Source organism: Falco peregrinus, chromosome 11 (genome assembly GCF_023634155.1).
Source record: "Falco peregrinus isolate bFalPer1 chromosome 11, bFalPer1.pri, whole genome shotgun sequence".
Lineage (NCBI taxonomy): Eukaryota > Metazoa > Chordata > Aves > Falconiformes > Falconidae > Falco > Falco peregrinus.
Window position 1 is genome coordinate 11,601,045 of NC_073731.1, and position 12,226 is coordinate 11,613,270.

At 36.7% G+C, this 12,226-nt stretch overlaps 1 protein-coding gene across 6 annotated transcripts in view; it reads left to right on the plus strand.

Annotated features, from left to right (window-relative positions):
* The window catches only part of BIRC6 (baculoviral IAP repeat containing 6), a 183,308-nt gene that overhangs the window by 105,369 nt on the left and 65,713 nt on the right, over window positions 1–12,226 (plus strand). For all 6 annotated transcript variants that reach the window (XM_055815892.1, XM_055815895.1, XM_055815896.1 and 3 more), the window contains exons 55-60: window positions 234–1,014; window positions 1,927–2,070; window positions 3,862–3,991; window positions 7,054–7,185; window positions 9,463–9,630; window positions 11,549–11,722. In XM_055815892.1, coding sequence (XP_055671867.1) covers window positions 234–1,014; window positions 1,927–2,070; window positions 3,862–3,991; window positions 7,054–7,185; window positions 9,463–9,630; window positions 11,549–11,722 — 1,529 coding nt within the window. The remainder of the gene's footprint in view (window positions 1–233; window positions 1,015–1,926; window positions 2,071–3,861; window positions 3,992–7,053; window positions 7,186–9,462; window positions 9,631–11,548; window positions 11,723–12,226) is intronic.

The following is a 12,226-nucleotide window of genomic DNA, read 5'->3' on the forward strand; positions in this document are numbered from 1 at the left end:
TAAATACACTATGATGAAAGAAATTTAAACATACAGTTGAGGAATGCCTTTTGTGTAATGAGTATCTTGCTGATACTGTGATCCAAAAGAGACTTTCAAGCTCAGCACAGTGTGTTTTACAACAGCTTCTGCAATAGTTAATCATAATCACGTAAAGTTGTTTTATGAACCAGTTAAGAAAAGGGAATATGAGTGGCAAACTGTGTGTTGACATGATTTTCTGTCTTCTGCAGGTCACTGTTTAACTGGTCCATGTCTCTTCCCTGCAACATGGTTTTGAAGAAGGCTGTTGATAGTTTGCTTTGCTCAATGTGCCACATCCACCCAAATTATTTTTCCTTACTCATGGGGTGGATGGGTATCACTCCTCCTCCAATGCAGTGTCAACACAGACTGTCCATGACTGATGACAGCAAAAAGCAGGACCTTAGTTCATCTTTAACAGATGACTCTAAAAACGCACAAGCCCCTCTTGCACTAACAGAGTCTCACCTGGCTACTCTTGCTGCCTCATCTCAGTCTCCTGAAGCTACCAAGCAATTATTGGACTCAGGTTTGCCTTCACTGCTTGTAAGAAGTCTTGCTAGTTTTTGCTTTAACCATACTTCTAGCTCTGACTGCACTGCACAATCAACGGATATCACCCAGGACAGGCTCAGGAGGCATCATGTTCCACAGCACTTTAATAAAATGCCTATCACAGCAGACCTGGTTGCTCCTGTTCTCAGGTTTTTGACAGAAGTTGGCAACAGCCATATGATGAAGGATTGGTTGGGTGGCTCTGAAGTCAATCCTTTGTGGACAGCACTTTTATTTCTGTTGTGCCATTCTGGTGCTACTTCTGGAGGACACAATGTGACGGCACAACAGGCTAGTGCAAGATCTAGCTTGCTTTCTTCAACTGTAACAACAGGGTTGACCACTCAGCAGCGGACAGCAATTGAAAATGCAACGGTTGCGTTCTTCTTGCAATGCATCTCTTGCCATCCTAATAACCAGAGACTTATGGCACAGGTGAGAGAGAAAAAAAAATAAGATTTTAATTTCTTTATTAATAACTACAGCCAACATGCAAAACTTCTTACTTTTTTATAGCTTTCTTTCAAATAACTTTTTTTTTTTGTCATTGACTGGAAAAAATTTATATTAAAATTGTTAGCTTGTTAGTCTGACTTTAAAAAATGTTTTGGCATGGCCATCCAGTCCTACGTATAGTTTTGTATTCTTCTTGGTTTAGAGGAATAAACTTTAAACCAAAATCCAAAGTACTGTATTTAGTTGGATAGGTCTAAAATCTTCTGAAATGGAATTTGAAAATCAAGCTTCATACACATCTTCTATGTTAGTAACTTGAGATTTCCAGGTAAATTTGCTTGTGCAACCATGTACCCTGTGCAGTCTGTGACCAGGGAAATGTGGGCTGTTGCAGAATATGGCTTTGCGTTTGACGTTCTAGTGCAAATTCAGGTATTTTTCTCACATTTGTTAACCTTGCAGACCTAGCTGGATAAAAGTGTAATTAAGAAATGATTTTTCAACATTAAGAATGACAGTGTCCTGGGAACAGGTGGACTTCAGTAAAAAAATTTGGTACCATTCTCTGTTAATGGCTGGTAGTAATACTGCATTATGCAGTGGGAATTTTTTGCTTTAGGAAAAGCTATTTTTTAAATACTTTTTATCTTCATTTTTTTATCTTTTTGAATGGTCTGTGCATTTACAATTACTTTGATGCTGTAGTCAGTTTTTTCATTTAAAAAATCCCTTAATTTGCTGCTAATATTTTCTTTAGTGGTGCTCATTTCTGATCTGGTTTGAATAACTGGAAGGTAGATCTTAGTACTGCCTATTATGGCTGTGTAGAGCTGTATTTTAGAGATCTAAATGTAGAAACATATTAAATCTGATGTCATTTTGCATTCCCAGGTTCTCTGTGAATTGTTCCAGTCCTCTCCTCAGCGTGGGAACCTCCCAACCTCTGGAAATATTTCAGGATTTATTAGGAGGCTTTTTTTGCAGCTGATGCTAGAGGATGAGAAAGTGACTTTATTTCTTCAGTCCCCGTGTCCAGTAAGAATTTTTGATATCTGTGTGGTGAATATGGAATAAATTTAGCCTTTAAAAAACCCAAAACTGGGTATATTCAACTTTGAAATGTAACATGGCAGCTTTTCCTACCGTACACATTGCAGAATTTTGGAAAGGAATGTGTTGGTGCATTGTAACTCAGTGTTTTAAAAGAAAATTTAAGGCACTGTTATAAGACAAAGCCATCTTGTTGAAAATATACTGCTTCTGAAAGAATTGACAACTGAAATTTATCGTGTGGAATACTTTTTAATAGTATCCTTATACATTAGCAGAAAAAACAGATACAAGTTCTCACCCTTCCAGCAGTTCTTCATTCAGTTTCTTTAAGAAACAGTCATGGTTTTGATCCTTCAGAATTGGCAAAAAATCTTTAGCATTAGCCAAAGCACCATGAATAAAGTCTTGAGTGACAAAAGCAGATGTATGCTTTTATAATTCCACATGCTTCACCAGAACACAATTGTAATTAATGACTGAAGTGCTATTTTCTCAGTTGAAGGCTGTGAATAAAGGAATATAGGAAAACCAGAACTTAGTAAAAGATCTGGTACTCCCATACAAGGAAGAGTTTTCTGCTTTGGTTTCTGCTGTTCTTACTACATCTCAGAAGTACTACGTGAGATAATGACAGGGAAACTAGAGCATATAGTATAAAACAGAAAAGGAGGAACAAATACAATTTTTAGCACAAACTTAAATGTTTTGGTTTAACCTGGCTGAGATTGTTAACGTGGCCATTGGTAATGTGAGGGTAACATCAATTTGCTAATAATTTGGTTTACATACAACAGATTTTTTTATCTGCTTTTACGTATTTAGTGACATTCTGTAAAAATATCTTGAAAATAAGTTGTCAGGGAATTCGGTTTGTTCTGTTAAAAACACACAGGAACAGTCTGTCCTTACTGAGGTGATTCCTCCTCTACTATCCAAAGAGAAACCTTAAAAATAATGTTTTATGTGGAGCATATATATCTAGTATATCCAACAGCATAACCTTTCAAAGACCAGATCCCCATTTTTAACTCAAGTTCTTACTAAAACTGTATTTTAGAAGCTAAATTCTGATTGTCATCAATTGTTAAATAAATGCTTTTGATAGTATTGCACAACAGTAAGTTGGTCCTGTATGTGAATATTAGTAGACAAGTCTGACAGTAGGAGGAAGGGATTAAGTGGCACTGTCATTGCAGAAAAGCCTGTAAAAGGTTACTGCAAGCAAAGAATGATACAAAATGCAGAGAGAACTCAGACTACAGTATGTTATGATGAAATGTTTTAACTGGTAGTGACTTTGTTATCCGTTACAATAGCAAAAAGTAGATACGAAGTCCAGAATAAACTTCATACTAAAGTCAGAGCAATAGAGGAATTATCTTTCTGTACTCCAAGTATATTGTGATTTTCCTAATTTAACTTCAGAATTAAGTTTTAATTTCATAAATAATTGCAAATCTCAGACACTAAATTTTTCTCTCATATACAGCTAAGTAAAATAATTGGGTTTTTAAAAACAAATACAGTATCATACTGTTTCTGATCCTAAAAATATTCTAGGCTTTTGAAGCAAATTCTTTTGAGTTAAAAAATTAAACTTGTCCTGATTTGATGCATTTTTACTGTATATCTCCAAAGTTGAAGGATACGTCAGTTTTTTAGCACACTAAAGATTTAGTTTTATTTAGCTGAGTTAAGTTTATAAGAACCGAGTGATTTGACTGTATCATTCAAAAATAAGTTATGTTAAATGCTGACTTTTTTTCCTTTCAGCTGTACAAAGGTAGAATTAATGCTACTAGTCATGTAATTCAACATCCAATGTATGGAGCTGGACACAAATTTCGTACTCTTCACTTGCCTGTCTCAACAACTCTAGCAGAGGTTCTTGATCGCGTGTCAGGCAAGTTTGCAGTAGTTCATATTTTAATTTTTTTTAAGGTACAGTTTCAAAAAAAAACCCCAAAAAACCAACCCCAAACCAAAATGAAAAAAACCACATAAACTGCGTTATGTCTAACAAATATTTGCAGCGTTCATCCGTAATTGCCAATTATGAAACAGTGGTTTAAGTTGTAAGCTTTTCCATTTGCCTTACATATTGTGTGTAAAATGCACTTCTACTAGTCAAAGGCTATTTTTTCCTTCAATAAAACTGAGGTGGGGAAGGTGGAATATTTTTTTCAGGGTTTTTTTGGTTGGTTGGGAGTTTTTTGGTTGGTTGGTTGGTTTGGGGGTTTGTTTGCTTTTTAGTATTAAGGTGTTCTCAAATCTCTCATAGGGTATTTGAAAAACCATACAAATCATACTCCAAATATTAGTCTTTAAAATGATGTCTTAATCTTAAAATTAGTCCCACCTTGAACTTCAGTGTTTTTTTAATACTTCCGAAAACAGAACTATATGTTACAGGTGAGGGTTAGTGATCTTTTTTTAAACGTAGTTAGAGTAGAATTCATACTAAAGGTATCATGTCCATGCCAGAGCTCTCTAAAAATTTGTTAGGTCATGTTACATCAAAAATCTGTTTTAAGTGTATCTAATCTAAAAAACAAAGGGGGGGGGGGGGCGGGGAACTCCAGCACTACTTCTTTTGCTCTTAAGATGTGTATCTCAGTAATAGCAAAGAAAAGTCAAAGATCATCACAGCAGTTATGATTTTGCTGTATTGCAGATATGTGTGCATTTAGCTGCGCACTTATCTGACTAGGTATGTGTGTTCTTATATGTAGATATGTTTGTATGTGTAATTTCTTGGAAGTCAGTGTAGATCAACTTTCAATTTCTGAAGCAGATCTTCATGGACTTCAGAGGAACTATTGCTTTTTTTATATCTACTGAAAAACTTTACAACGAAATTATTAATGGATTCATTAGGACAATAAGTATGTTACTTAACGAGGTGATAGAAGTACTGTAATGGTATTGGGCAGAATACTAGAGGAACAAGATGTGCTTGGGATTTTAATTAAAAAAAGTGAATCCCAGGAAAATGCTTGAAGCTTATTTACCAGGGAATAGTTTGCTATTTCTGATAGAATTCTGTATTCAGTTACTGTCCAGACAGTGTCATGTGTGGAATGTGACTAAGTCTTTAGATGTTTGCACAATTTATGGTCAGAATTACTGTAATGGGTGGGTTAGTCACTGGGTATGAGGTAGGGATAGTTGTTGAGCAGTGACATAAACTGTACTGAATAGCTGCCTTAGGTGGTGTGTTGGGGTCAGCTTGATAGCCAGTGCTAATAGGGACTGGGGAGGGGAACGGGATGATGTGATACACGCTAATGACTGTAACAGAAATTGATCAAATGCTGACTTTGTAGGGCACCATAACTTTGGGTTTTGCTACATAAATGTTACCCCTCAGCTTAACTCTCATTTTAAATTGGAAGAATTAATTCTGCAAAAGATCCAGTTCTCATGTATGTTTTCATCCCTCGTCTGATGTTATCTCTCTGACTGTATTAAAAGCTTTGTGATACTTGTATATCACAAGTATATATATCAAAAAAGGGTGGCGGGGAGTTGAGCGGGCAGGCAGGAGGGGAGTCAAAAATCATTGCTAATCTGCTACTCCCATCCCTTTACCATAGGAAGAAAATGTGCAGTATCACTGCAGATGAGATTGTCTAGGATGGTACCAGTTGTTTTGTATTTCATTCACCTTAGTCTTAAATTACTGCTCTTGGCTGGTCAGAGGAATTAAACAACAAATCTGGGTATCACCTGAGTAGTAAAATACTGTTGCTTAAGCTTTAGTAATTTTATTAATGAGCTTTAAATTCTTCAGCAATAAATGGGCGTTCAGTCCATGGAACCAAACTAGAGCAACTCTGAAGTTTAATAGTAATAATAGTCTCAGTGGAAATAATAGAGTTTTTAAAATAGCCAATACCCAGTCTTACATGTGTGCGTGTCTGTGTGTATATATATATATATATATATATATATATATATAGTGTATGTGAACGTTGGCTCCTGAGTAGCAGCAGTTTCACACTCTGTATCTTCTTTTGGTCTGCACAGCTGCTTAACACGGATATAACCAATGTCTTTAGGCACAAATCATAATATATTTCCAAGCAGTCAAACAAAGTTTCTTTCAGCACCTTGCACACTGATGATACACAGATGAAGGTAGCTGGGTGGTACTTCTAAGTCTTGAGCCTGTGGTTGTTACAGCTTAATGCTGTAGCGTCTGTTTGGAAACAAGTTACTGCTCAGAAGCAATTAGAGAATTATTTGACCATTTTGGTGCCAGTGTTGTACCTTACAAGGTCTGAAATGATCCATTGTCACCAGTCATCAATAATTTAATAGTTGTTTGCTGATATTTGTGATCTTCACTAATGATTGAACCAGAACAGTTGAACTGCAGTAACCTAATGTTCCCTTAAGCGAACAGCACAAGTTTTGGATGTATACTTTAGGCATCTTCCAATTCTAAAGGAGTAGTCATACTTGCCAGTTCTGAAATTGGGTCAGTATCTAACACTAGCTATCCAGACCTAAATGCAACAATATATTTATATAAGTCTGCAGTTGTCCTTAAAAAAAAAGTTTTGGAATTTTTTTGGCTGTTTTATTGGGCGTTTTTGGTGGTTTGTTTTCATTTGTGGTTCTTGGGGTTGGGTAGCGTTTTTTTGCTTTATCTCATTTTTGGTTATTGCACTGGACTTCTAACATGAAGTGTTTTACACTTGATTCTTCAGGTAATGGTTTTAAACTGTTACATTTTTAAATTGTCAGAAGACTGATTTTTGGGGGAAGAGGGGACATAATTATCATAATACCTTAATTCATAGGTATTTACAAGACTGTTGCTGCCTGGGATGAACTCTAAGCCACTAAGATAGTTGACAATAGCCTTGTTAACAGTCTAGAAACTGTGAATAAAATGAGCTTGTATATTGAAATACATTGTGCTTTCTCTTCTTCCCCACTCCCCTCACCCCGGTATAGATACACCCAGTATTACAGCTAAGCTAATTAATGAACAGAAGGAGGACAAAGAAAAAAAGAACTACGAAGAGAAAGAAAAAGTTAAAGCAGAAAATGGGTTTCAGGACAATTATAGCGTTGTTGTTGCTTCTGGTAAGTCTTTTCCTTCCCTTTCTGAAAAATGGATTTTTCTGATGTTACGAGTGCGGGGAAAATCTGTACCAACAGTTCTTCTTATTACTAATGATGGTTAAAAAATCGTAGTGCCCAGATAATCTAACTGGCTGTTACGCAGCCAAGATTGGTTCCTGGTAGAGCTGGTGTCTCTAGTGGATTATATACTTTGACAAATTCGTACCTAAATGTGTGTGTCAGCGATGTGTTGTGGATGCTGTTGCTAATGCATTTTACAGGATTTTGTAGAGGCACATCTGGAGCTTGGAGTAAATGGCAATATATTAGCAGTTGTGTACTATTACTGTGATACGGATATTACTGCCTCTGCATTTCTGCAGTGGCTGGAGTATAAGAGTTTAATCACCTCTGCTCTTGCAGTATGCTTTGGAAATGAAAGGAGCCACTCTGCATAACAACTGGTGGTACTCTGCTAAAAACTGTCAGATGGAGGTGTAAGTGTAAAACTGTGTTATTACACTTGGAAACCACAAATACAGGATTTTCTTCCAAAGCGTTCACCTTGTAAAAACTAATGTGAAGATCCCTCTGAAATTATTCATGTAAACCCTTTTCTTCCAAAACTACTATGGAGGTTATAGATTGAACATAGTAATTTTGCAATGATACAAGATCACAGTTCAGATGATGGCTGTATAGATCATTAGTCTTTCAGTTTGAAGTTCTGTGTGTGTGAGAGAGAGATTAATGAACTTCAAACTACTCTTTTCCTATCTAGCTTTCTGCCTCATTGAGGTACCTCAATTTCATTTACACTTCATGAAGCATGAAGAAGAGATGCTGATTTCCTTTGACTTCTGGCGCCAATATTTCTTCAGCTTTTTATTTCAGGTTTTTAGATGTAGTTATAACTAAACTCAAGTGTTGAATAGGGCAGCGGTTTCATGGATCTTGGTATGTAAAGCACCACAGCTAATGTTAATTACAACATCTTTGTCTGGAAAGATACTTGCTGTAGGTACCACTTTAAAAGAGTGAATATGATTTCATAATATTTAAAGATTACTAGGTACAAGTGAAGGGTTAAAATATGAATAAAGAATTTAGGAATAACAAAAATAATATGCCAGGCTTGAAGGTAGGGCATAGCATTGTCAGCCATGTTTTAACCCATTCCCTATTTAGATAGAAGCAGACTTAAGGTTTTCTTTCTTTTCATTTGTATTTTTTCCAGTTAAGTAAAACAGTTTATAAATGTAAACTTGCGTTTGCATTTGTTTTTATTGCCTGATTGTGAAATCTTCACATCATTTGTCTCTGTCTTAGTGTCCTCAGAGCCTCATGCAGCCAGTATTTAACTTGTTCCCTATTGGTAAAGTTAATAGAGAGCAAAGATGTTATTTGGAGCCTGGTCTTTCTGAGACAAGCTAGTTTAGTGTACTGAGATTATTGGAGATACATTGCATATTATAGCTGCTCCTACTGACCAGCTGAAACCAGAGCATTTCAGGTGTGGGTGGTGTTAGTTTTGCAGCTGCTCTTGGCTAATGATAAGGCGGTGGTTGTATGTGTCTTTGTATCTTGATCTCTGGCTTTTTTACTTGGTCTGTCACCTGTGTAGAAGGGTACATGATAGTAGTGTAATTTCCCTGTACCTTAAGTCAACTTAAGCTGTCCCAAAAATACAGCAATCTTGCTGTATAAGCTCAGTAAGCTTTTACGCGCCTGTTCTGCCTTTAAATTTTCATGTAGTGCTTACTTTAAATGCTTTGAACTAGGCAACTTTAAAAGCACGTTTAAAGATGCCTTTCATCACATGTGGTACTGTCAGTACTGCAGTTGAAGTCACCTTTTGTGGGCCAGACAAGTGGTTGTTATCTATAGTCTGTGCTGAAACATCTCTCAATTTAGAGTTTTTCTTCTGTCTTGCTTTCAACTGAAAAAAAAACCCCAAACCTAAAGAATTTTTATTGTAGGGTCCATTGGTAGACAGGCTCTTTAAGTTTAAGAGCAGAATCAGATAGCTTGTACTTTTTTTGTGGATAATATGACCTAGTACAGTTACAGTTTCGTTTATGTTAGGGGCTCAGGAGGATGTGCAGCCTTGTAACTGTAAAATTAACCAGGATTATATCCAAATAGATTTTATACATGAATGCTAGTCTGATATTCAATTAACCGGTGCTGAAAAATACTATTTTTTCACTGTCATTGAGGGTGTTGAGTACATTGCATCTTGGCTAACTGAAGTTATTAAATGTTAGAATGACTTTGAATTTTTTACTTCTGTACTAGGTTTGAAATCTCAGTCAAAAAGAGCAGTTTCATCCACCCCTCCACGTCCACCATCAAGGCGAGGGAGAGTAATGGCGGATAAAGTGGGTACCTCTTCTTCAGGAGGAGAATCTTCCAGCAAGACTATTAGTGTTCCAGTCTTTCATCTATACCATAAACTTCTACCAGGTAACTTTAATAATCCATTTTAAACTTAAACATTGTGTTCTTTTTTTGTGGCTGATACGTCAACACAAAGTAGCTGCAATGCCAATGGACGCCTTCATCATTCTATTGAGCATTTTGAATTGTAGAGTCCTTCTGGGCTGGTAACAGCTTTCAATTGGAAGTGAAGCATTATAACATCATAGTGGCTTGACAAAAGTAAAATTATGCTGATCTTTCTTGAAGTTTAGTTCCTTGTTCCTGAACAAAATCTCAAAAACATTTCCACTTTCACTCAGAAATAAGAGGGGTGGATTTGTAAGGTGACTCACATTGTCTTTCACCTGCAAGGCAGAGCTGAACTGGTATTTGTGCTGTTATTTCATGTTCTAAGTGGGCAGCCAACTTGCATTGCTCTCTGGAAGGTTGATTTGGCAGTTCAGGAATGTTCTTGAATTCCATAATACTTGTATTTTCAAAACCAGTATGTCTTAAGCAGTTAGTCATGTTTTAGGTATAGCAGTTATGTACTCACATCTTATCGGCTATCTGGACAAGGCTGATGGCAATGATGTAGTGGGGGCGTAGAGATCTCTCTCCTGTAGAGAGAGATTGGTGTGACTGGAATTCTTAATCTTAGAACAGGGATAAAGGACAGGAACGTGGGTGAAACAATTTAATATTATGGAGAAGAGCTTCTTATCTTTTTAATAGCATAAAACTGGGGAACTAGCTATGGAATTAAGTGGTAAACTTCTGATCAAAGATGTTTTCACCCAATAAAAAATAGATTTGTAAATTACTACAGAATTACTGGCTCTGAGTTATTATTAGAGGGAAAATATACTTAGATTAAAATATCTAAAATTGTTACAGTTAATGCTGCTGTTTTGGACAGGAGATAAGAACTCAGGGCCTGTTTTCAGCATCTAGTTGGTAAAGGTTGACTGTCTACTAATGATAATGTAGATCATTCTGCATTTCTGATCGGGTCAATCACGTGTCTTGCACAACAGCCAGTTGTTACAAAAAAAGAAGCCATAGAAAGCAGAATCAGTGATGAAAAAGGGTGCAGTACTCACTTGCACAGTAACAAGACATTTTAAATTTTTATTTAAGACAGTGTCTTCCACTGATGAAACAGGTTGCTACTAAAGACCTTCCTGGAACTTGTGTTACTTAAGTACAGTCAAGATGAAATGGGCATGCTAATTGTATTACGTGATCTGAATCTAAAACATTTCACTTCATGTGTAAGTCTACTTGTTATCAGGCAAAATTGTTCTTCTTTGAGAGTAACTTGTAGTTCAGGGAAGAACATATCCTTCAGAAACAAAAGAGTGGCCAAAATCGTGATTTGAATAATCAGTTTGGGCTGTATTTCACATGCATTTCAAGTCTGCATTGCTGCAGAGAGAAGTATTTCTTGGCAGTGCCATTCATTTTTTCATGCCGAGTTGTGTCCTGACACAAGAGTAGTGAGCTATGCTGGGGACTAATAGGACTGAAAAAGAATTGCAGGTTTCTTTGTTTTCCACTTTGTTCCACTTCAGCCATTTTACCTTATGGTCGCACACCTTTATGTCACCAGTGTTAAGGTGATGCAGGTGTAGGGTTTACTAGTAGGGGACAGGCAGTACCTGCTTAAAATGCACGTCAAATTACAGCCTTAGCCATTTGCTAAGTATGCCAAGTGCCTAGGCTCTCAGCACAGAGCTGCCCTAGGGAATTTTGGCATAGTTCTTCAATGGTTGGTTCCAAACTGATGGGGCCCCTTTTCCTGAGAGAAAAAATGGTAAAATTAAGGCCTTGGTTTGGAGCCACGTAATATTTAGTCTACTTGGCATCTGTGGTACAGGCAATGAACAGCACCTGGACACGTGTACATTAAAATAACTCAATCGTAATTTTTCCTCTCTGACTTGATGCCAATGTTGTTTAGGCCAGCCATTACCAGCTGAAATGACACTTGCCCAGCTTCTGACTCTGCTCTATGACCGTAAACTCCCTCAAGGATACCGATCGATAGATTTGACAGTTAAGCTTGGTTCCAAAGTCATCTCTGACCCAAGCTTGTCAAAAACAGACTCATTTAAACGTCTTCACACGGAAAAAGGTGAGTGTTCTTACGTTTTTGGTATCTTCCTTTTAAAAATACTTCAATTTTGGACAAAAATATTTTTGATTTTCTTGGTAAAAAACAGCAGTTTTCTGTATTTTTTTTGGATTCTGTTCCTGAGCCGCCATCTACAAGACAAGTGCTAAACGTCGTGATAAAGAACAAATTCATTGCCTGGCTTCAGACTGTATCTATGAGATACAGCAGTATGGTTGTCCTGGTTTCAGTTCTCTTTTTTTCATTATAGTGCTATATATGATATGATTATATAATTGTATAGATACTGTGTATTTTATTTCTTGACATGTATATTGATTCTCTGCACTGTTTGTGCTGATAACCAGGGCAGATTAAGCAATGCAGGAGCAGTTTGAAACCATATGAGTTACAGAAGCCTGTTGTGGAAGCATCTTGGGTACTTAAATGCTTCCTTGAAAATGGGAATTTTTCTTAAGCCCATCTAAACAGGCCTTGTAACTTTAGCTTTTAAAAACATTACTT